This window comes from Monodelphis domestica, chromosome 3, assembly GCF_027887165.1.
Source record: "Monodelphis domestica isolate mMonDom1 chromosome 3, mMonDom1.pri, whole genome shotgun sequence".
NCBI classification, from domain to species: domain Eukaryota; kingdom Metazoa; phylum Chordata; class Mammalia; order Didelphimorphia; family Didelphidae; genus Monodelphis; species Monodelphis domestica.
The window spans coordinates 181,252,278-181,276,729 of NC_077229.1; the positions used below are offsets into that span (position 1 = coordinate 181,252,278).

The following is a 24,452-nucleotide window of genomic DNA, read 5'->3' on the forward strand; positions in this document are numbered from 1 at the left end:
GCCACTTTTTCCCCCTTATAGTATTTAATTTTGATAGTGTTGTTGCTGGTGGGGATGGGGTTTTTCTAAAGGACTGTGTATTCTCTAGTGTATCTGTACTGTAGTGGGACCCGTAATAGCTTTGGGTCTGATGATATCAAATGATCAAGTACCAGTTTTTCTTTCTATTTTCCTGTTGGAGTGCTTCTTGCCATGTTTCATAATACATCTGCTATGAGCTAAACAACACTTGGAGTTAAAGAGTAAAAGCTATGCCATGATTTCTGTGTTTATTGTAACTAGTAGATGGTGTTTTCTCAAACAGTTTGTTGTCTAAATAGGGGAAAAACAAAGTGGTTTTCCATTTAAATTTTTGAAAAAATTTCTCAAAATGAACTGGATTGTTTTTATATGCTTGGGTGAATGTCATGAAGTGTAGGATAACTTGCTGGGCATAAAACTCCCCCAGGAGCTATAAAAGATCCACACATAACAAGTATTCTGGGCAGATGCTTTCATATTAGGACAAATGCATATAGAAACTAGGAGGCTTCTTTAAAAGTTTTCATGTTTAAAAACAAAGGTCCATTGAACTAAAGGGCAGATTTTGGAGGACTAAACTTTCCAAGTTTAAAGAATAATAAGGTTATAAAGAACACAATTGGAGAACATTGTCAAACGTTATCACAAAACATTGTGGGGATGTATGTCTTTTTCAGGAAGTTTCATTTTTGTGAATTCAAATCTGGTCTCAGTTATTTCCTACCTGTGTTACCCTGGGCAAGTCATGTAACCCTGTTTGCCTTAGATTCTACATCTATAAAAATGAGCTGAAGAAAGAAATGGCAGACCATTCCATTATCTTTGCCAAGAAAAACCCAAATGGGGAGTCAGGACTGAAACAATTAAAACAACAATGAAGTATATCTTGGTTGGTGCTTGTCATTAGTGACTAGGAGAGGAATTAAGCCCCGTGTTATAATTGAACAAGTTGAGAAAGAAGGGTAGAATGAAAGGTCTATGGACTTCCTCTTTCTTTGAAATATAAAGAAGGTGATTGTGTTTGCCCCCTTTGCTACCACAGTGGCATTTTGATTTGGGTAGTTATATCCACATCTTTTTTGCTATTACGTAGTTTCTTTTTCTGATGCTGTAGGAGGAATGGTGGGTGGTGAGGGTTAATTTGGGATGCTTTTGAATCTCTGGGAGGGGGGAATAAATTATATTGATATTAGAATCTTTGGAAGGGGTCCCCTTATTCATAAATTCTGCCTCACAAACATGCATGTCACCTTTTGAGCTTTGTGATCTGTGCTATAAAATCAATTGGGTTTTTCTTTGGACTACAGTTTTGCTGTTAAAAGAGTTTTGGTCCTCAAGTTCTTAAGGGAGTTGAAAGATAGGAGGGTATGGAAAGAACATTGATCTCAGATTCTAAGCATCTAGGTTTGAATCTTGTTGGCTCTGTGTGTTACTATTTATGTGGACAAATTACTTAACCTTAGCTTTTTCATCTGTAAAATGGAAATAATAATAGTACTTGTACTCTTTACCTCACAGGACTATTGTGATGATCAATTGAGATAATTAAGGAAAAGAATCTTTGTAAACTCATTAACATAAATAAGTGGAAGCTATTATAATTAGAAGAAAAGAGATAACAAAAATTAATTTTTTTAAAGGAAAGGAAAAGAAATCACTAGGGATTATTTAAGTTCCACTAAAGGAGGAGCTCTGTGAATACTAAATGTATACCTCAGATTTTCTTCCTTTCTTCTTCTGTGACCTCTAAGGGCAGCACTTATTTATGTGCGAAAATACATCCAAGGTGTTAATTAAAAATTAAAAAGAAAGGGGGTAACAGATGCATAAGTACACCTTGAATAAATGTGTTGTAGTTCTAGAGAGCCATCCTCATTGCCCTCTTCTCCTCCCTTACCCCATCAATATCACCGCTTCATCTGCTCATGTGGTGCACACCTGTGGCCTGCTGGCAGTGAACTTGATTGCAGCATGGGAGATTTGTAATGAAAAGCAAAGATAGATGACAAGAACAGACATCATAATACACGTGGGTTATTTGGTGTATTATGCAAATATTGAATTCCCAGTTCTACTTTTTCCCTAAGGCATCACATATTGATCTCATCTCATTCTCTTCCTCTCTCTGCCAATGATAGTTACTGGGGTGTGTGTGTGTGTTGGGGGGGGGAGTGTATAATAATTTATTTGATTTGAGAACCTCTTTGAAATATCTAAACTATTCTCCTTTCATATGCAGTGATCATTTATAAAGTAAGAATCAATATCTATTCTCTCTCTGTCTCCCTTTCTATCTCCCTCTCCCTCCTTTCTTTCTGTCTTTTTTCCCCTCCACTTTCTCCCTCCCTCTCCATCTCCTTTTCTCTCCCTCTCTCCATCTTCTCCATTTTCAGGGTTTAGATTTGTTAAACAGAAACCTACAAAACCTCAAGCCCATTACTTCAGCAGATTTTTTTCTTTAGGCAGTCAGCTAACATTTATTAAGTTATTTTATAACATTTATTAAGTTCTAATATATGAAAGTCACTGGGTTAAGTCTCAGGGATACAAAGAACCCTCCTCCCCCCAAAAAACCCCAACAAACAGTTCTTCTCTGAAGGAACTCGGTATAATGGAGGAGGCAACTTGCAAATAACTATGTACAAACAAAATAGACACAGGATAAATTGAGGATAATTTCAGAGAGAAGGCACAAGATTAAGGAGGATTGGGGCTGGTATTTGGCAGCAGAAAAAGTGAGGAAAACTGGGGCTGGAAGTTTGAGAATGACCTCAGGGATAGTGTGAAAGAAGTTCAACCCTTCAGCTAGATGCTCCATTTCCTGTGGAATGGTCAATTATGGAATATAGGGTCAGGGAAATTGGAAGGGGCAGGGATGCTGTGGAGGCACAAACCAGCTATGCTTGAATTTTGATGTAATTGAAGCTAGAATCTGCATGTTACTTAGTCCCACAGAGTACAGTTGTTTTTGTTTTTGTTTTAATTCTGCCATAAAAGCCTTTATAACTTGGGCCAGGCAGATTTAGAATACTTATGAGTAGTGACCTTTCTGTTGAGTTTCCTTTTGGAGCCAATAAGAAATACTTGGCAGGAATCCAGCTTTTGGAATCCAAAGAAAAGAAAGACCATAATCTATATGAAACATGGAAAGAGCAGCATGGAAGGAAAGAATCATAGGAAAAATGGATTTTTAGCCTATTGTCTTCAAATCACATGTATATACATATACACATACATGGATCACATGGCATTCATCTGGTTTCCATCTGCATGCACAGTGTATGTTTTAAGTTAGCCATAATAAAAAAAAAGAATGACATTTTATTTGGGTAACTTTAGATGATAAGGCTGTTCTCCCACAAATATTGATTTCTGTATTAAGAAAGGAGGGAAAGTGATTTTCCTCAAGCAAAAGTTCTCTTTCAGAGAGATTCTGAGTTTTCAGATTTTCTTGGTTATATCCTAGGACTCTGATAGCATTAATGGGCTTTACCCCACATGGAGCTTTGAGCGCCTTGTACCGCTGCACACTGATCCCAGGTCAGTGTGATGCGTGAAATCAATTTATTTGAATCTCTTTGCCTCTATAGGAATTTGGCAGTCTGCCAGTTGTTTTCATTTAATGTTCTTTGTGTTGAACACAGACAAGCAGGCAGGCTTTTGTACTCCTCTCTCTTTGGGTCTCTGTCTCTCTTTCAGCCAATATTTTACTCTATGGATTTTCAGATGAAGAAGGGATATATTATTTATATAAGTTTCTAATCATTGCTTTCAAGTATGATTTTTTAAAAAGCTCCTACTACTTCTTTGAATGGGTAATGACATCTTTGTGCTTTGGGGTAAATCTTAAAAAAAATTACTACAAAAGATATATTGGGAATTTCATTAATGACCATAAGGTTTCTGAAAGAGGAAAATCAAGCAGATCAGGTTTTAATTATACAAGATGAAGTATTTTCATTCTCAAAACTGAAAATAGCCAATCTCATGTATATCATTTTTAAAGGATGTATTTTGTCATTACTACCAAAGTCTGTTTATTGTGACCAAATTGCTGTATTGGAGAAAAAAAAATAATTGAGGCTTTCTAGGGGAAAGGGTGATGTAGTGTTTAGCATAAAATGTAGTATAGTATAATGGCTAAGGGGGATCATTGTATCATAGATTTAAGAAATGTAAGGAATCTTAAATCCAATTGGTTTCAAACTCATTTTATAGGTGGGAACAAGCCTGAAAAAGTTTATATCAGAGTTAGAATTTGAATCCAGGTCTTCTGACTCCAAACCAAGGTCTTCTACCTTGAACACAGGAAGATCTAGGTTCAAGTCCCCTACGTCACATATAATGGCTTTGTGATCTTGGACAAGTCTCATAATTTACTCTCTGAGCTATAGAAAAAGTTTCAAGATCTGCATTAATAAAAAGGAAAATCCTATAGCTAGATCCTCCTGGCACTGATGAAATCCTAGATTTAGGGAAAAAACCCCAAAACCAAGTCCCCCCCTTTTCCAAATCATAGATGAACTGTTTTTCTCATCTTTAAAAAGTTGGTTTTTGACATAATTGTTATCTATTTATTTAGTAATGAACAATATAATTAATCTATATATTATCTAAACTTAGAAATGCACATCTATCTACATATGTATTGTATGTATGGATAGATATAACTTGGCAGCAAAAAGTCCATCATTACTAGCTCCTAAAATAGAAAAGCAAATTACATCTGTTCAGGTGCCTATCAATACTTTTTTAATAAACTAGAAAGCTTTATCTTACATACATGCATAATATTTTTATGTGTGCATGCATATAAATATTTATGCACATTTTATATATAGATCTCTATGTTATATATAGATATGTAGAGGTTATAACTTGTCCAGAAACAGAATTAGTAATTATGTTAGGATTTGAACCTAGGTCTTCCAGATTCCCAAGTCCAACAGACTTGCTGTCTTGGAGAATGCACACAGACACACAGACACAGACACATACATACACATATGTTTTTATATATGTATGTTCATAGATATATGTATGTCTAGATATGTATATGTGTATATAGAGATACAGTTTACTAGTTTTAAAAAGGTATTACTAAGAATCTAGACAGATCTTTAATTTTTTTTTTTTGGGAATGCACACAGACACACAGACACATACATACATATGTTTTTATATATGTATGTTTATAGATATATGTATGTCTAGATATGTATATATGTGTATATAGAGAGATACAGTTTACTAGTTTTAAAAAGGTATTACTAAGAGTCTAGACAGATCTTTAATTTTTTTTTTTTGCTTTTATATTTAAGGGGGTAGTGATTAGTGATAAAGGCAACTAGTTACAGTGGTTGGAGTGTGGGACCTGAGTAGATCTGGGTTTATTACTAGCTTCAGACATTTACTATATCTATGTGACCCTGGGCAAGTCATTTTATTCTATTTGCCTCAGTTTCCTTATCTGTAAAAGGGGCTGGAGAAGGAAATGGCAAAGCACTCCAGTATCTTTATTAAGAAAACTTCAAATGGGGTCAGGAAGACTCAGATCTGACTGAAATGATTAAAGAACATTTAGCAAAGGACTTTTTGCTGCTAAGAAGTCAGATTTTTCTTGGTACTTTCCTTAACATATACAGGGAGCCAGTGGAATTCTCCCTTCCTTGGGGAGAGGTTATTTCAGAGGTCAGCTTTAGGAGGTGCAGCTGGAGAGAAAGAATGAGAAGGGAGGGAGGGAAGAGAAGATGCTTGTTGTTGCTCCAGGCAGTTCTAGAGGAAGTTGATATTCAGAACCCTGGAGCCTCTGCAAGTGGGGTCAGACTCATACACAGCAGCCCTGCTTCCTTGTTTAATTACCTGAAGAGCAAAACATCCAGGCTGAGTCTATGTAAAAACTCAGTATCTCTAGTAGAAGTGCAGTGCTCTGACATCCTGCATGGCCAGCCCTGTCTGCCCGCCCACGTCAGGTCTGGTTCCTGACAGCAGGCTATCTCTGCAGGGCCTGGGTTCCTTTCATTCACAAGGCATTGTGTAGAAGAGGGTTTGGTCAGGAATTTGAGGTTCCTGCCAGCCCTGGCCTACAGTGACAGAAAGGCTTGATTTTTTTTTTTTAAACAGATTTAAACATACACACCACATTTTGGCACTTTTCAGTATTCTCTCTTAAAATGCTGGCATTGGTATATGACACTATGTATACCAATAACAACAAACATTAACTGTTGGATTTCTAGTGTTATTTTTGCTCGGTTTCCTGTTTCCTCATTCATATAATACAATTTAGTATATATTTGGGGGGTTGTTCAAAGCTGACTTACACTGTTGAAAACCCCAAATGAAATCTTTAAAAATCTGTAAATGTAGGTGATGTCATTTGAGACTTTTTCCCAAATCTTTTTGCCTTTGCAAATAGGCCTATCTTAGAGGGGCAGAACTAGAAATGATGTGTTCTCCTGGATTTTGTATGTGGTTATTGATCTTTGTCATCAGGTGAACAGAACGCAGCAGCTTTTATTTCATAGAAGGGGGTCAGGGAGGAACCTCTGAGGATGTGAGACATGTAGCCATCGTAGAGACTTATGGCAGATAATTAAATATGTTTGAGGAAGGTTACATTAAAATATCTTGCAGAGATCTAGTGAGTGTGAGTTGATTAAAAAAAAATCAAAGTGAAATTCTACAGGTCCTTTGTTTTGCTGTGTGGATGGGTAAGGAGAGTGGAGAGTGAGGGGGGATGGAAGGTCGATATAATCGCTACATGTGATTTACTTTTTCCAACTACTTCATTGGCACATATCTAATTCCAGTTAATGTTAATAGGAGTTACACGCATGTAACAAGACACCTTAAATATGTCAGAAGCGCGGAAGAATTGATACAACTATTTGAAAGTGCTAAAAAGGGCTTGTTTTCTAAGAAATTGGTAAGAGTTGTATGAAAATGGCATTCCCCCCAAATTTAGAGGAGTAATGCAGATATTTAGTGCATTTCCCTACTTGATTCGCAAAAAAAAAAAAGTGCATAATCATTTAAATAACTAGAGGGAGAGTCATGTGATGAAATTGGTATCACCATGATCTATTAGGCTGAAGCATAATGTAATTTTGCCATAAGTGTTATACATGTCCTCAGGCATATGCATGTTTATTTATGTCTCAGCCTGCTGCATTCCTTTGGATTATTTTTCTTTTTAACATCAATGTAAATATGAAAAGGGGAAAAGAAAAACACATGGACCATTATATTAAGTCTCTTGTCAGAGTTCCTAACTATTCTTCCACTAGTCCTGGCTTTCTCCCACTTGTGCATTTTAAGTTAGTCTTGGTCCCAGTTCTTGAATCCAGATAGCATTTCCCCAAAATGGACAGCATTAACACCATTTGTAGCATTAGGCCTTGGCAATGAATGCAGTCTCTAATGTGAGAAGAGCTGAGGACTTTGAAAAGTGAATGGAGAGGAATGTAGATTAAAGGAAGGGGGAACTTGTAAAAGGGTAGAAATTAATAAGAGAAAGCAAATGGCATCTTGCACATACTATGTTTTCAAATATATGTTGAATGAATGAATAAACAAAATGGCATAGTCTCAAAAATGTAGACATGGAAGGAGAAAGGGAAGGGAGGAGGGAAAAAAGGGATCCAGAAGGGAGTAGAACAAAGAAATTACATCCCATCAGTAACACCAGACTTGTGCCAATTATAAATAGGATACAAGTTAGGGGGAGGGGCTGAGAAACTAATTTTGGCATCAGGATGTTGTGAGAGAAGCATCATATCTCCCATCATTTGCTTAAAGACAATAATAACATAAATTTAGAGTATTATCAAGTTTTGCTTCTTAGATTTAGCTATATTAGACCAGGAATGGTTTTAAAAACATGTTGACTAAAATAATAGCCCACAAATAATTTTTTTAATGGTGGAATTATTCCCATTTTACAGATGAAGGAAATGAGATTCAAAGCAGTTAAGGCATTTGAATAGGAGTCACTCCACTGAAACAGAATAGGAGGTGGTACTAAATAGCCCATGTCCTCTAACCAAAAGCCCATTGCCTTTTTGACTCTGGTACACTGGAAATAAACCACAGAGGTGAGGGCATTAAATTACGATGGACACATTTTAATCACATCCCCAGGTGTTTCAAGACAGGTTTCCTAATGCTGCATCACATTCCATTCTATGCTGCATCTAGTCTGAGTCAGAGTAGAGTTTAAAAACAGAATTTTAAGAGGGTAAATTCACAGTGCTGGCTATGATTTTGACAAATGGACCAATTCTGTAATGAGATTTTTAGTTGTATAAAATTCAGCACGGCTCAAAATTGTATTTTAGTGAGCTTAGGCTTTGTATGTCAGTGTGGCACATTATTGTGTGGATTGTGTTAATTTGTAAAGTGGAGTGAGCAAAAGGGACTTTGTAAAAGGAAAATAAGCCTTCTGCAAAAGAATAATGTGATCAAGAAATGTAGGGATTTGTATCGCTGTGTATTTGCTCCACCTGGTGGATTTTGTTAAAAGTGTTTTAATCCATGTTAATGATAAGGAGAGACTAGCAATTGTAAACTCTACATAGGTGAAATCATGAAACTTTTATTCATTTCTGGGGTCTTTAATTCTAGCTAAGACACCCCCCAACATCTTTTATCTACTTCTTGTTTGAACAGATTTTTTAGTTGGATAAGAGTAAAGATCAGAGTTTATTCTTGAATGTATCTAAAGTTCTCTGAAGTAATAAGTGCTCTGCAATCCTAAGGCTTTTAGGATAGCCAGTGAATGACTTCAGGATTGCTAAACTATCTTTTTGGTAAGCACAGTAATTAGTGGCAACTTGTAGTAGGCTGCATTTCTTGGGGGGGGGGGGGCGCGGTGGATAATAAAACATGGGATGCATCTGTGATGCTATATGTGACATGGGTAAAGTCTACTGTTTACTGAGCTTATGAAGAAGGCTTTCTTTGGAAATCTTAAGGACTCAGTTATACTTTGATCATCTTATTGTTCTCAGGGTTTCCTTTTTGCCTTCTTCAGACTGTAACAACTCTGTAACAGAAGGTGAAGTTTTGAAAACAGTGCCTCCATATGCAAGGGATTTGGAGACCTTTTTATTGTCTTTAAAATTGTCATTCATAGTCCTCATTAGCATTTATTGTTGCAAGCATACAAGCAGAAAATGTGAAATTGGTATGTCCTGAATAGCCCCACAGAGCTCTGGAGCCCTCCAATTTCGCCTGCAGTGTGGTGTGGGGTGGGCTTTGAGAGAAAGCTGTCCAGATGGCAGCCAGCTCAGAGCAGGGCTGTAGGTTTTTGTCTCTGGTGCTGAGAGGAGGGAAAGTTCATTGAAGCATACGCCATCACCCCTGCCTTTTAACAAAAACTAACTGGCCAGCAGTAAGAATGGGGAGGTGGGGACTAGGAAACAAAGGTTTTCTAGAGAATGTTACAGTCTCTCTCAAACGAATAAAATATGCGTAGTTACTGGCTCTCCTATATTAACCTGATGCAGATTAGTATAAAAAATGGGACAAAAATGAAATATATGAATGATAGCTTAGATAGATTCTTATTCATGTCTATGTATTAGATATAGGTTAACTTTTGGATGAGTGCAGAGGGCTGGATTTTGGTAAGGGGGAGCATTAAATAAAGAGAAGGATCTGCAAAAGAGGTTGGTGATAACCCCCTCCATAAATAAGCAGACATTTAACATTTAAATTCTCCAAATGCTTTCATCTTCCTTTAGTTCTTTTAAAACATGGTCTTAGTTTAACAATATGATGAGATTTAAAGTGCCTATTGAGAGGCTGCAATTTATCCTGGGGATACAAGTTTCTGCTTTCCTTTTAATATGCCTTCCCAAAACATCAGCTTTCTGTAGGATACTAGGTATATAGTTGATGAAATGAACCATTTTGAAGAGTTTGCCACCAAGATGATTTAAAAAAAAAAAGAAAAAAGAAAAATCTCAGGAACTGTGAACACAGATTAGCACATTCAGCAAATGTTATTTCACAAATCTTGAACTAAACTTTGACAAAATGATGGAGGGTGCCAAAATGCATTGGTTCATAGCATCTTAACTTTTTCAAAGAATTAAAAAAAATTAAATGTAACACTTGAACAATTTCTGTAAAAAGAAAGGAAAAAGCGTATAAGCTACCTGGTATAGCAACCTAATTGATTCTTCTTTATTTACTGTTTTACTTCCATCTTCAAAGTTCAGTTTGAGAGGACCTTATTTGTTCATTTTTGATGAGGGATAGAAGGGTAAAAACATCTTAGATGTACTTGAGGCTTCATAGAAATGATAGGGAAGCCTAAGGGTCATGACTCCTGACTCCCAGCTACTTTCCCTGGTAGACTAGGCTTCCTTCCTAGACCTACAGAATGGTTCTCCACAGGATACCTTATTGTCAAGGGCTTGGACCAGTCTAGTTGCAAATGACCCCATAGACTGGAGCTATTTGGCTTTTCTGTTGTCTGGTAGGACTCATCTCTTAAGAAAAGCTTTCTAGACAGTCTGTTTCCTCTTTATTTGATTTCTTCTGTTACTTGTATTCTCATTCTCTTGGACTTCCCTAAATAACCCTTTGGCCTCCATAGTAGTGTTTATACCCCCTCCAGATACTTGAGATAGTTATCATGCCTCCTGTTCTTTGTCATTTAATGGAGGTCCTTGTGAACAGTTGAGAAACCACAGGACCTTGGTGAATACATAGATAGGTACTTAAGGAAATATTTTAAACAAAATGGCATGATTATGGTCTATTGCTTTACATCAGACTTGTATGGAAAGGATTTACAATTAAAATGTCCTCATTATGCATCAGTGTTTTAATGCTCTTTAAATAAAGGTTTTTCTCTGTATTTCTTGACTCCCCTATGGGTGGTATTCTTTGATTTTTGTTAACTCAAAGCTAGGTCATTTTCTTTTGTCCTGTAGATAAGGTATAGCTGGATTTATTTCTGTTGCCAGAAGTCAATATGTTATTCAGTTTCCTAAGTACACTTTTAGATGTCTTTCGAGAACAGAAACAAATTAACATACATTTTTATTGGGTGCTGTATCTATTTAATTGACTGTCAAACTGATGGGAAGTTAGGAAGCCATCCAGAGGAGAGGTCCATCTTGCCTAGCCCAATGTGTGAGTACACATTAGGTGGGTTTGCCCTGTCAATGCATGCCTTAAGAAAACACTAATAGCTTCCAGCTGGGTGGAAAATCACAACCTTTGGGGTCTGACAAAACTAGCAGATTTGAATTTGAAAGCAGAGCTAATGCCTCCATTTTATTTTTTACCACTCGCCCATAAATGATTATTTTCCAATATGTCAGCCTCATTTGGTGGCCAGTGGTCTGAAAGTGAAAGTGGAACAAGCAAGCCGGGAAATCTGGACATTAGTGAGTCCGCCCTTTCAAGCTGGTATGCCACTTTGTGGAAGGGTCTCCCCTAAGATCAGGGGGGTCCTAATGACCATTCATCAATGCTCGTTGACTGATCATTGAGTGCCTTCTCATTCAGTTTATCAAGTCTTGCACATAAAAAGTCAGAATAAGCCTTATTCAGCTTTGTTAAAGCCAACTAGGAGTAAAATGCTCCATTTGAACCCATTTTGCCCTTGTTTTTTCACTTTGTTAATGCAGCCTTGCTTAAATGAGTGCCTTTATTGGGTCGGTTAGAATATCTGAAACTATTAATTCTCTTGTATTGAATAGCTGGTGGCAGGCCAGAGCAGATGGGGTAGAAAAGTATTTGGTTGGGTGTATTGCTTTCAATTAGGATCAATGAGGTTTCAGCTCCTTTGAATTAACTCACTTAATACCCACTGTGTGAAGTCACAATGTATCACAACAGCCTGCTAGAAGCTGAGAGGAAAGTTGAGAAGACCTGCAGAAAAGCTTTGAGTCAAAGTCTAACTTCACTGTTAGGGAGAGCTTTCATTAACTACAGATGCATTTCAGTACATTTGTGGTCCCTGTTGGCAAGTCAGGTTTGAACAAAAGATAATCTGTACTTTAAAGCTAGAATGTTTTGGAAATAAATGAAAAATACCCTGGAGTAATACAGTATACAATCCTGCCATTTTAGGATGTGATATAAATCTATTGTAGTAAACTGGTTTGTGTATATTTTTGAACAGAGCCCAACTTGATATATAGTTGGCTATATTTTCAAATATGGAGAATGTAAAAAATGGTTAGCAAAAAAAAGACTAGTCCGTTAAAAACAAACCAACCTGTTTTTTTAAGTACTAGGCATTCTTGAAGCAAAGAATGCTTGAATTGACCGGATTATTTATAATGAAGGAATAGCATTTAATAGGTTAGCCCAGGAATCTCTGTTCTCAAGCTGTTGCCTGACCAGTTGGTGCATCTGTAAAGGATTTCCTAAATGGTGATGTGACAGTTTATTCTGTACCAGGCAGAACATTCAAAATGCCTTAATTTATCCTGTTTTGTGCAACTCTATAAATAAACTCATTGTGTCTTTGATTCCCCTTTTTTGTTATAAAGTCTGAAAGCAAGGGTCTTGCCTTTTTTTTTTTAACTTTTTTATCCCATGTCTTAATTTTTCTTAAAGGGAAAAGTTATTGGTTATCTACAGAATTGCATAAAAATACACATCTAGGATGCCTTCTTCAGGAAGGACTGCCAAATGGGTTGTTGTCTGCCTCAGTGTATTAAATAATGAAGGGGGGGGCCGTGTGGTGGAGAAACCTATGCATGCAGCTGGTTGCTTGAGAAACTGCTGAACTAGTCTCAGATGCTCAGGCATTCTCTTAGCCCCTTCTACAATCAGATTTCTAGGTGAGAATCTCCAGGGATCCAGGTTTTGTTGACGTGGATCAATTTAAAGTGGCAATTACTGTAGTCAGATAACAGCTTAAAAAGCCTTTTTACACATAGAAAAGATACAGAATCACACAGCATATGGAAGTTCAATTTTCTGAGCTATGGTTTAGGGACTTGTAATGTACTGATATTAAGACCCAGTTTTAAAACCGGATATCATCCAGTTTTATTAAAACGTGTTGTGCATTTTGACATGTGATTTTTCTATTTTAAAAGCAAGTCTGTATGCATATTGATGAAAGGTTGGATTCCCAACTGTGAAAATGTTTTTTCTTTTTTTCCCAGGTAGACATAGTATCTTAACACACACACACACACACACACACACACACACACACACACACACACACACACACACACACACACCCCAGCCACAAACATTGAGCTGAGAAAATGCCTTGTTTAAAAATAAAAATACAGAAATTCAGGAATGGCAGATTCTATAAAGCCCCCTATGGCATGGATTTAATTGATTATCACACTCACCCCTGCTATAAAGCTTTCTGTCATAAGAATGTTTCAGCTTGGCTCTTAACTGTACTGAAATCCATTACATAGAACCTCATTACAAGTGACATCTAACTAAGATGAACAAAAAGATTGGCCTCATAAATAGGGTGCAGTATACTATTAGTGACAGAACAGAGTAATCATTATGAATTGTAGTCTTTTTACAAGTTGGATTTGACAATGATGGATTTTTGTGGGTTTCATAGATGAAGTAGCTCTTATTGGGTGCAGCCTTTAGGTGTTGTTGAAGTTTTTATTCACTGACGTTGTTTATCAAAGATGATTTATTTTTTGTTTGTGCAGGGGATGCATGTATACACTTGTGTGTGTATGTGTTTTCTTTGAAAGAGGTTGTACTCTGTTTTGCTCTTAAGAAGAGGTATGAGGAGAGTCTGTGGGTAAAAAAAAAGTCTTTGCCTATGTTCCCAAATGGATTTCATCAGTTCTTTGTGGCAGCTAGCAGAGGAAATTCATTGAATCTGACAAGGGCTAAAAGCATACAGAATATGTATCCTAGGCAAGGCATGTAGAGTACCACTAAGGGATAGCAAGAGTTAAAGGTACAAAGAGAGGGCTTATGTCTGTCATATTAAAGGAACATACAGACTTTTCAGAAGAGCCTGAATTGTATCATTTCTGTGTTTATAGTGGAATGAATAGACATTGGGAAAGTAAAGTCAAAGGGACCAAACATATGCTTGTCACTGTGCTGCAAAAAATGTTTTCCTGTAGTAACACAAATACACAAGCCTCTGAAGATTTGCAAGTGTTAAATTGAAGATGAGTTTTAGAAGAAAGCAGTATTTCCCTCATGCCTGGCATTTTTGTGTGTTTAGAGAAGGCATGCAAGTCAGACAGGCTATGTTTCTCCTATGAGGCATAGATGTTTTACAAAGGACTAAAGAGGGACTGCTGAGAGGAAAATAGCCAGCTTTAGATAAAGCACCATAACAAAGACTTGTAGTTTTATATATCATGGTGTCCATTAAAGCTTAATAGGGAAGAGTCCATTGAACCCAGCTCAGCATACGTTATTCATGGGAAGAATAAACATTTAAGGATGTGCAAAAAAAAAAAATCAGAAATAGGGGAAGTTGTGGTTGTTTAGCTGCTTTTGAAAAGGCTTTACAGGGAAGATTTTGTTTTCATCTCCCATGGATCTCCATGCAAGGTAAAGGAGAGTAAGCTGCAAATGTTTGGAACATATCAATGCAGGAATCCCAGGGGGTTAAAAGCACTCTAGTAAAATAAAAGTGGTCTGCTTCTTCTAAGTATGCTCTATTTTACACATACTACTGAGAAACTGACAAAGGGAATGATTCTGATACTTTGCTCAATGTGAGAAATTGGCATAATATTAAAAAGAAATCTTTAAAAAATAGGCTTTTATATTTGTTTTGAATTTCCAACAGAATAAACATATCTGGTGAGAGGAGAGAGAGAGAGAGAGAGAGAGAGAGAGAGAGAGAGAGAGAGAGAGAGAGAGAGAAATATGTATTTTTATCTGCATGTTTATGCTTTTAATTCTTTAAAAATCAAGTACTAAATTATAGCAGTTAAAATGAAGTATTGAAAGAGGCATTTCACTTTTGGAAATGATAGGAAATAAGTCCTAATAAGTAGCCTTTCCTCCTCTATTCATTTGGCAAAATAAGGGTTAACTTTTTAAGAGGAAAAATGAATTATTCAGTGTTTAGCTTATCATTCTGTAGTTTACTTTCTGTTCTGTGGTACTCTGGAACTTGCCAGTGAGAGGTAGAGTAAGAGGAGTCAGCTGAGGGGAGGTAGGGGTTGTGATAATTTGCACACACATCCCTGTCATTGTTCTGCCTGAAGAGACAGGGCTGGGTTCAAGGCCACATGTGCTCCTGTCATCATTCACATTTCTGCTCCAAGTGCAATACGGAGTGTCAGCTCTCCATCTGTCTTTGCCTGGCAAACGCACGCGCCCAGCATCCTGCCTCCAGCTACGTTGCCACAGTCAGTTCTGATGGCCCTCCTCACTTCCCTGTGTTCATTCCAGAACAGGAGGCACTGAGCCCTAAATAGGCTTGCTTTTAGGAGAGAGCCATTTACATTGTGGTACACTTGATTTAAGGATGCCTGGTGAGTTAACATTATTCAGATCTTCTATCTTATTTTTAAAGGAAAAATGCATACTTTTTTTTAAACTATGTATGGGAAAATATATTTTGTATCATGAAATGTATAGTTTTTAGGGGTCTTAATCTTAGTGTGTATGTTTATGGGGAGTATCTAGAATTAATCTGGATGGGGGCAGAAGTGGGATGGTAAAGATGGATTAAGGGAAGCTTAACTAAGAGTGGTGCAGTCTGCTTAAACTGTTCTGTGTGTATGTGTGTTTTAAAGAAACAGTGAAAAGATATTTGGGTTTAATTTGTGAGTACAGTTAACTCTGGAGCTTAAGTAGAAGTATTGTATTCATTCTTGCATATTATATGTAAGTAGATGACTGACAACTATACTTGCTATCAGTGGACAGCATGTCCCAATTTGTAGAAATAGTTTCAGGTATGGAGGAATCCTGGGAAAAGATCCTGGTTTATGCCAGAGTGAAGTGGTAGAAGCAATGAATTTTAGTCTTGCCCTGAACTGCAGTCTTCTAGATGCTGTCAGGCAAATCACTGAAAGCAGTCAACAACAACAACACAAAAGCCAATCTCATGATCTTGCTGAATTAGTGAAACTGTTGTGGAATTGGAAATCTAGTGTTTATCAGTTTCCTAGGGAAAATGTTATCTTTGGATCCAAGACGGCTCTCCTAATTGTTGCCAGGGAAAGCAGTACTCTCTCTCTGCTGGGCTGCCTGGGATGAGGTTTCTGTGAGATGCCTGACCAGAGAATGGATTGTATCTGCAGCTTTCAGAGGGATTGAATTGAGAGCCATGTGCCTGATGAAAGCAGCCCATCTCTAGATAAAACGGCCAGGGACATACAAGCATTCTACAGCTGGCTGATTCTTGTGGATTTGGGGAGCAGGACAAGCAAAATTATACTGCTCCTGGTCAGTGTATACACCTTGCAGATGGTAGATGGTATTTGAAAACATTAACTGACGATTTTTTTTTAACCTCAGTTGTGTGTAGGTATCTTCAGTTGTTTGAGAATTCTTTCATCTTCCTGAGTTTTTTGCTTCTTAGTTATGAACATTATTGATATATAAGTATAAGAGGGTTTCAGTCCTGATAGCATCACATCTCTTTCTCTCTTTCTCTCTCTGTTTCTCTCTCTCTCACTAGGAATTTATATGGTTGAAATATGGGGAAATTAATTTGCATAGATAATGACTGAGGTCTTTGAAAGGTCATTTTAACTCTTTAAGTTCCCAATTTGATTTTACATCAACTAAGTTGCTAAAGGTAGATCTGTGGTTTAGAATCTGAAAAATTGCCTGTTTATAAATTGAAGTCAAAAGCTGTTTTACTTCATCAGTTTGTATTAGTGGCATCTTTTAGTCTGATTTTTCTGTTGTCATTCGAATCTTCTTGTCTCCATAGTAAGCACTCAACAAATATCTATTCAATGGATAAATGAATGGATGGATGACTTATTTATCAGATGTTTGAAATCGATTAAGACATTGTTTATGAATAATAGTGATTAAAAGAGGATGATTTGCACTTTATAAGCCTGTGGCTCTAAAAATCAATCTTCATGATGTTTAAATTTCTAAACATTTAAAGGGTATCAAACTATTTTTAAGGGTTATGGGGTATTGATAAGTGTTTGAATATTAAATAGAAAATTCTTGCCATCTGAATAACTCTAAAAGTAATGTGTTTACCCCACCCCCTTCTTAGTAAAAAAATAGCCCACTGCAAGTGTTAGAAAACCTTGCACTTGGATACAGAGAATACACTAACAGCTGTGACTGAGAGCATGTGCCAACGTGGAGATACTTGAGCAGATCTGACACTTGGCTATTTTTGACACCCATCTGCACTTTTAAAACTCTCCTATAGGGTCTCAGTCTGTTCGCAGAATATTTTAGCCCTTTAATAGATATACATGTGTGTATGTATGCTTAATGTGTAAATGTGATACACCTAAATAGATATGTAGATCTGTGTGTGTATATGTATACACATATATAGTGTATATGCGATATTAGCCATATATACACATATGCAATATTAGCCATCTGGGGCAGATTTTAAAATAAACACATTATGTGCAGAAGATTAAAAAGGATATGTTTTATGTAATCTGATATTATGTCATTGCTTTTTTGTTAGACTACATTATTTATATTTCAAAGAATCTTTAGTAGTTAAGGTGTCAGAACTGGTTCCTGGTTGTCTAAAACATGATGATGTAACTGAGATTGGATTGAGGATCTCTTTCATAGAAATAGGATTCCTTGGAAACAGATGTTGGCAAACTGAACTTGTTCAAAGAGTCATCAATGTTACAATGTGACTGGCTCCTAAACCTTTAATGTTGGCGGGTCAGAAAGCCACAGTTTAAGACTTGCTAGTTAAGAGATCAGTTAGAAAATGTAGACGTCTTTCTTGGTAAGATCAGACCCATACAAAATGGACTTGGGGAAGAAGACAAAGGTGGCGACACAGAACCATGTGAATCTGATAAACTGTGGAGTTAAATATTTTCCTAATGGTCATTTAGCTAACTTTAGGAAATGGACATTTTTATTTTAAAACTTTTTTTTTTGATGGTGATATCTATGCTGTAGTGCTTAAAAGAAAGAAACTTTTAGTCTTGAGAGTTTGGTTGCCTTTTAGGTGTAGAAGTTTACTCTAAACCTTATGAAACATTTATATTTCTATCACTCTTTGTATAATATTATCAAAGAGCATATGTTGACCGACAAAATACTTCATTATAGCCCATGGCAGTGTTCAGGACTATTTCCTTAAAAGGACAATAAGTGATCACAGTCACTGTAACCCTGAAATAATGCTGTTCTTTCAGAAGATGGCCTGCTATTAGGTCAGACCACCCCTTCTTTAGTCCTGTTCTCCAGATGTGCCTGGAACTTTTTTTTTTAAGTTCAAGTTTCAAAAAAAAAAAAAAAAACCGGAGAGGGGAGGTTGTTTTCAAAATCTGGTTTTACTTAAGACATCTCCATCCTGGAGTGCATTTCATAAATTGCCCACATATTTTTCTTAGCAGAGAACTTAACTGGCTGTAATTTTTAACACATGGCCACATCATGTGATATTTTCAAAACACTTGCACACATAGCTTTAAGACGGTCCCAGCAGAAACGATTCATCGTCTCACAGCCAGCCCATTTTTTTAACAGCATATCTGCATTTTCCATTTAGTAGAGCTATATATTATTAGCTTACATTTTTGGGTAGTAAAACAGTGCATTGCTGATTGTAAAACATGGACTTTATTATCTGCTGAAAATTGATTTGGCATTTATAGCCACTGTGTACTAGGCTGTTTTTCTGTTTTTAACATTAGTGCTTGCAAGTGATGATTTGTTTAAAGAACAAAAAAATGAAATTGGCGTGGACAGGCAACTGTTGATGTCCTTGGTAACTGAACATTTGGATCATCTACCTGTGTTCTTTTTTTGTTTGTTTTGGCTTTTAATAGATACGTCTAAATGCCTCTTATATGACATGAGCAACAAAATTCACAACAGTCTATTAGCTGTTTCCCTTGTTGGTGTGCCTTTATATTCAGCTCACAATCTGCTCCCCAAAACAAGCCTTCTGCCAGCTGTGAAAAGAGGGGACTGGAGAAGCTATAAACACCCCAGTCCAAATGTTGACTTTGTCCCACTCTTTCCTTTATCACGAGGTACCTTTGCTTTGTTTCAGGAAGTTAAAAGGAAAGACAAGCTCCCTTTTTACCTCCTGTTTCTCTTTCCTACCCTCAAAGGGTTGTTTGAAGGCTTAAATTATGATTTATGCAAAGTACTTTGCAAAACTTAAAGCCCTATATGGAGATTAGCTGCTGTTATGATGATGATAATGATTATTATGGGTTTCCATGAAGGATAACTATGATAACTGGAGAATGTGATTTTTCTGACCATGCCTAAGCTAAAAAACTCAGAACTGAAAATGTAATGAAATAAGGTGCTAAGGTATTAAGTAGTAAATGCTTTTTATGTTAGACCAAAAAAAAAAAACCAAAAAACAACCCCAAACCCCAAACCTAGCATGTTAGATATCACTGAATTTCATAATGGCATGGTCTCCTTGCTGCGTCTAGATTAGCTGTAAAAGACTTTATTTTACATTTCTCAAACTTACTGTCTTCATTCTCATCTAATTCTAGGCATTCAATTTTGCTACTTTTATTACAATTTTGATATATGGGTATAACTGAACACATACTATTTGGAAGTAATTTCTGTATGGATATTAGATTTTTTAATACCTAACAGAAGTAGTCATTAGTTTAAATGACTCATAACTTCAGAACAATAGACTTTCACACCTGACCAAGAAACAGGTTTATCTGGCTAGCTTTCTCAAGCAGCTGTTTGCATTAATTAATATTAATGTAAATGTACATTCTCAGAATGTCTAGCTTAATTATGTTTTTAAACCTATAAAATTCTAGTCAAAGGAAATAGAGGATCCTTCTGAATTCTCAGCAGATATACATAAACATCTTTCAATCCAGAATGCGTCTTAGTGATGTGTCTTGGAATTCCATTCTTTTTTTTGTGGATGAGGTCACAAGAAAGGAGCCATTTTGAAATGGATCTTGTTACCTAAATGTTTAAATGTAGACTGTTGGAATGTGTAATTTAGGGGAGGGGGAAGAGTGTTAATTAGGTGTATTATAGGAATAATCAAAATTAGGAACTATAATGATTAAAGCCATGCTTTTTCAATAAAAAGGTGAGAAAAAGAATTGCTTTTACTAATTTGAGTAATTTTTAATAAAATAGGGGAGAGAGCATGTTTTGTGGGAAATTATATTATATTTATTGCCTGAGAGGTGTATTTAAAAATTGCAAGGTTTCCTCCCCCACCCAGATCTCTTAATTTCTTTGCTTCAGAGTCCATCATTAAAGATTATGTAGTCTGAGAATAGTTTGACTCATGGTCACAACATGGTTAACAACATACTTATACAAAATCCTTCTTGTGTGAGAGAGCCTTATTTTTGAAGTTCCCCTATATTTCTGAGGGGATTTGCATCTGAAAGACCAACTAGATGGAGAAATGGCCTTTTGGGAGTAGAAAAATGAAGGTATCTTTACTTTATAATTATGTCATTGCTATCCATCTGAACAGAATGACACTGGGGATTTGGCACAATGCAAAGTCATCTTTAATTATCTGGATCAGCATTTGTTGAATGGAAAACTTTGTAGACTTTGAGGTAATGGAAAAAAGCTATGGATATGGAAATTAGAATCCCAAGACTTTATAGCCATACAACCGAGGAAAGGACACAACTTTTTTGAAGCTAGAGTGTCTGATTTTATAAAAGAACACTACTGTTTGTTAGTATATATATATATATATATATATATATACATATATATATATATATATATATATATGAGGAAGAGTTTTGTAGCCTTAAAGACAGAAGATGACCTGCATTTCAGTGATAGCACTGACTCTCATTAGCAGAGTGACCATGAATAATTAATTAATTTCCCTTGGCCTCAGTTTTCTCATCTGAAAAATATAGATGATGAATGTAGATGATGAAGTTATTGTAAGAGACAGTGTTTCGTAGTCTTCAGAGCATTATATGAATTTTAGTTGTGTATTATGAGGAAAATCCCATGTAAATTAGAGCTTTTACTATAATGAGTTCATTTACACTCTTTGTGCTCTTCAAATATGTCTTGCAAGTTAATAGAAGGAAATTAGTTTTCATTAGGAACAGAAGACATTTGTTCATTTATTATATTCTTGTTGTGCCATATAGCAGAAATTTATCTGGATCTCTGAGGCCTATGTTTTTGACTCTGACATAATTATCAAGTCAGAGATTGACCATTTCTCATTTAACAGGGCTGATCCCTTTCTGGACATATTTTTTTTAAACTTTCTTTGGAAATAGTTATTATACAACTAAATTAATGGTAGCATTCTATGCAGAGGACTTGGGTTTAGATCTCCTAATATTTACTTCCTGGGTGGCAATAATCCCAGTTGGGTCTCAGCTTTCTCCATTGTAAAATGAGAGTGTTGGACTACATCCTACTTAGGTACTGACACTATCTGTTCCTTTTCTTAAACCTAAGGTTATCTCTTTCAAGCCATATGCTTCAAAGGTCTTCTGAGATAACTTGGCAAAGACAGCCTGGGTTTCAAATGTGGCCTCAGATGCTTCCTAGCTGTGTGACCTTGGACAAGTCACTCAATCCCAATAGCCTAAGCCTTACTGATCTTCAACCTTGGAATGTTTACTTACTGTCAATTTTTTAAAAAACCCTTACCTTCTGTCTTAGACTCAATCCTATGTATTGGTTCCAAGGCAGAAGAGCAGTAAGGGCTAGGCAATGGGAGTTAAGTGACTTGCCCAGGGTCACACAGTTAGGAAGTTTCTGAGGTCACATTTGAATTTATGACCTGAGGTCACATTTGAATCTACAACCTCCTGTCTCTAGGCTCCCCACTTAGTTTCAATTCTAATACAGAAGGAAAGAGTTAAATTTTTTTTCTCCTCTCCCCTTTTTTCTCTCCTTGAATTAGATTGTATTTTCTCAATTAGATTATATTTTCCAAATCTAGATGTGGTGAAGTATGAAAAGAGGTGGTTTATTATGGAAAGTTGTTTTCAGACACTTCCTTTTTTATTCTCTTTTCTTTATTTTTTGGAAAATATTCATGTTCCTTTGAATATAAAGCCTGGTTTTGGGCTGCTGCTGAGCAATAAGTTGACTGACCCAACTTTTTAATGGGTTTTGTATAACTTTTAGGTTTTGGATGTTTACTTGGAAGAAATTGGGAAAAAAAAGAGGAGGTATAAATATATTCAGAACTTTACATGTTTTTGTAATTTTGGTTTGAATGAATGATTTGGGACAATTCCTGACCCTTGGTTAAAAATATAACCTGTGGTTAGTATTAAATAATTGTTACACAAACAAGAGACTTCTCATAATTAATGACATTTTGATTAAGTGTTTGGTTGGTTAAAATGTTTGATAAAGCAAACATCATTCTAGCTATGAATTTTTCAGATAGCTGAGGTTTTAAAGTACCCAAACAACTGGGTTAATCTATTGCTGTCCTGAACGAGAGTAGGGCTCCAAACCTTAATTGAATCAGAGGAAGAGCTCAAGTTAGATTGCCTTTGGGAAATTTAAGAGGGTTTTCAGTGATCCTAAACTACTCCATGACACACAATTCCCATCTTTTAAATGTCATCTCTTGATGGTAAGATGATGTCAGAAGAGGTAAAATTATAGGTGATCCAAAGGTGACATGTAATGAAATAGGCAGAAACTTTGCCAGTGAAAATAGTATGGGGAAATTTACATGGGGAAAAAATTGAGGACATTAATGAACCTAAAAGAGATCCATGTAGCAAGAGTGAAAGATTAGAGATAGATTGTCCTCAGTGTTGCTCGGGTATCCATTAAGTGTTCAAAAAGAAAGACCTTTGTTATTTTAGGGAAGGATATCATTTATGGAGGATTTGTGGAAGGGCTTACTTCAAGGATCTCTATTTCCTGTGTTCCTTTCACTGACATAGATCTCAAACTCTAAAAATTTAGTGCATGATCATTGAAAGTTCCTATGACTGAAAGAAATCATTAGCTCAAGGGAGTATTGGTAATGTGCCTCTTAAGAATTAACTAGGTTAGTCTTTGGTCAGAAAAGAAGTCCATCACCGAGCTCCTACTAGAAATCTTTATATGTTTGCCAGACCTGCCATAACCTGTGTTCTTCTAACATAGCCTTGTAAGAGAACTTGGATCTGCTTAGAATATGCTGAGATATTAGAATGAGATTTTGTTGGGGGTATGGAAGAATGTGGATAAAAATTGCATACATGGCTGTAATGGGACAGCATTCTCACTGCTTCAGGAAGTGAACATGTTGATGAGATGAGGGCTTTGTTGAAATATTGAATTTACCATTTGGTTGAGAAAGTCTTCTAACACATGTTGCATCCTTCATGGATTTATTAGAGTACATCAAACATCAATTAGCCTTTTCTTGTTCAGTTCCAGTCATGATTATAGACATCATTTGATTCAAAAGAGATATTTATAAATCAAATGAAATAGTAATATTTGAGATAATTAACACGGTGCCTGGCACATAATAGATGCTATATAAATATTCTCTTCCCTTCCTTTAATTTATTCTCTTATTTGCTTTAATGCAGAGATGTTCTCATGGCCTCTCTGAAGTATATAGGAGAGGTGTGTGTGTGTGTGTGTACACACACACACTAAATGGCCCTGGACTACTATGATTTTGTATGTTCTCTGTCTTACCTTTGACAATTTTTTCCCATCTCGTTTGCAATCAATCACCTGCCACCTCTTGATATCATTGTGATGACCTGTTGCAAGCCCCTTTTTAAAATTATTAGATATTCAGCTAACCAGGGCTTGTTAGAATTGTTAAGAATGAGAGTCTGTCTGTGTGTTGCCAATGAAGTTCTGAGGGGATCAAAAATGAGGAAAGTTTAGAATATGAGCTTTGACTCCCAGGGTATTTGTGGTCTCTATTTTGAGGACTAGGTACCTATTTTTGCTTCCTGGTTGCATGGAATGTTCCAAATAATTAAGTTATCCTATAACTGAGTTCTGAATAGGTGATTAGTGTATCCCTTCTGGAAAGCCTTTATTACTCCTTGAATTTCTCAGAGGTTTCTATCTTCTTTAGATAGATATGAGGTCTGGCATCCTGAACAAGTAACTTGAATTCTTCAAAACCTCAGTTTTATTTTGTGTAAAATGGGCATAGTAATAGCCCATTGATTGCTTCTAAGATCAAATGAGATTATGCATATAAAGTGCTTTGCAGATCTTAAGGTCCTATATTAAATGCTAATTATTGTTATAGTAATATTCAAAAGAGACTTTCAGGATTTCCTGTCAGTTCTGCTAGATGGCCTCCCTGACAAACA

General features: G+C 36.3%; 1 protein-coding gene across 3 annotated transcripts in view; it reads left to right on the top strand.

Moving 5' to 3' along the window:
- Positions 1–24,452, top strand: part of RUNX1T1 (RUNX1 partner transcriptional co-repressor 1) — a 173,390-nt gene that overhangs the window by 34,063 nt on the left and 114,875 nt on the right. The window contains exon 1 of one of the 3 annotated variants that reach the window (XM_007488097.3): positions 14,994–15,494. The exons of the other annotated variants lie outside the window; for them this stretch is intronic. Within the exon in view, the coding sequence (XP_007488159.1) occupies positions 15,488–15,494 (7 nt within the window). The 5' untranslated portion in view covers positions 14,994–15,487. Of the gene's footprint in view, positions 1–14,993; positions 15,495–24,452 lie in introns of those variants that run through there. 3 annotated transcript variants of the gene reach the window in all.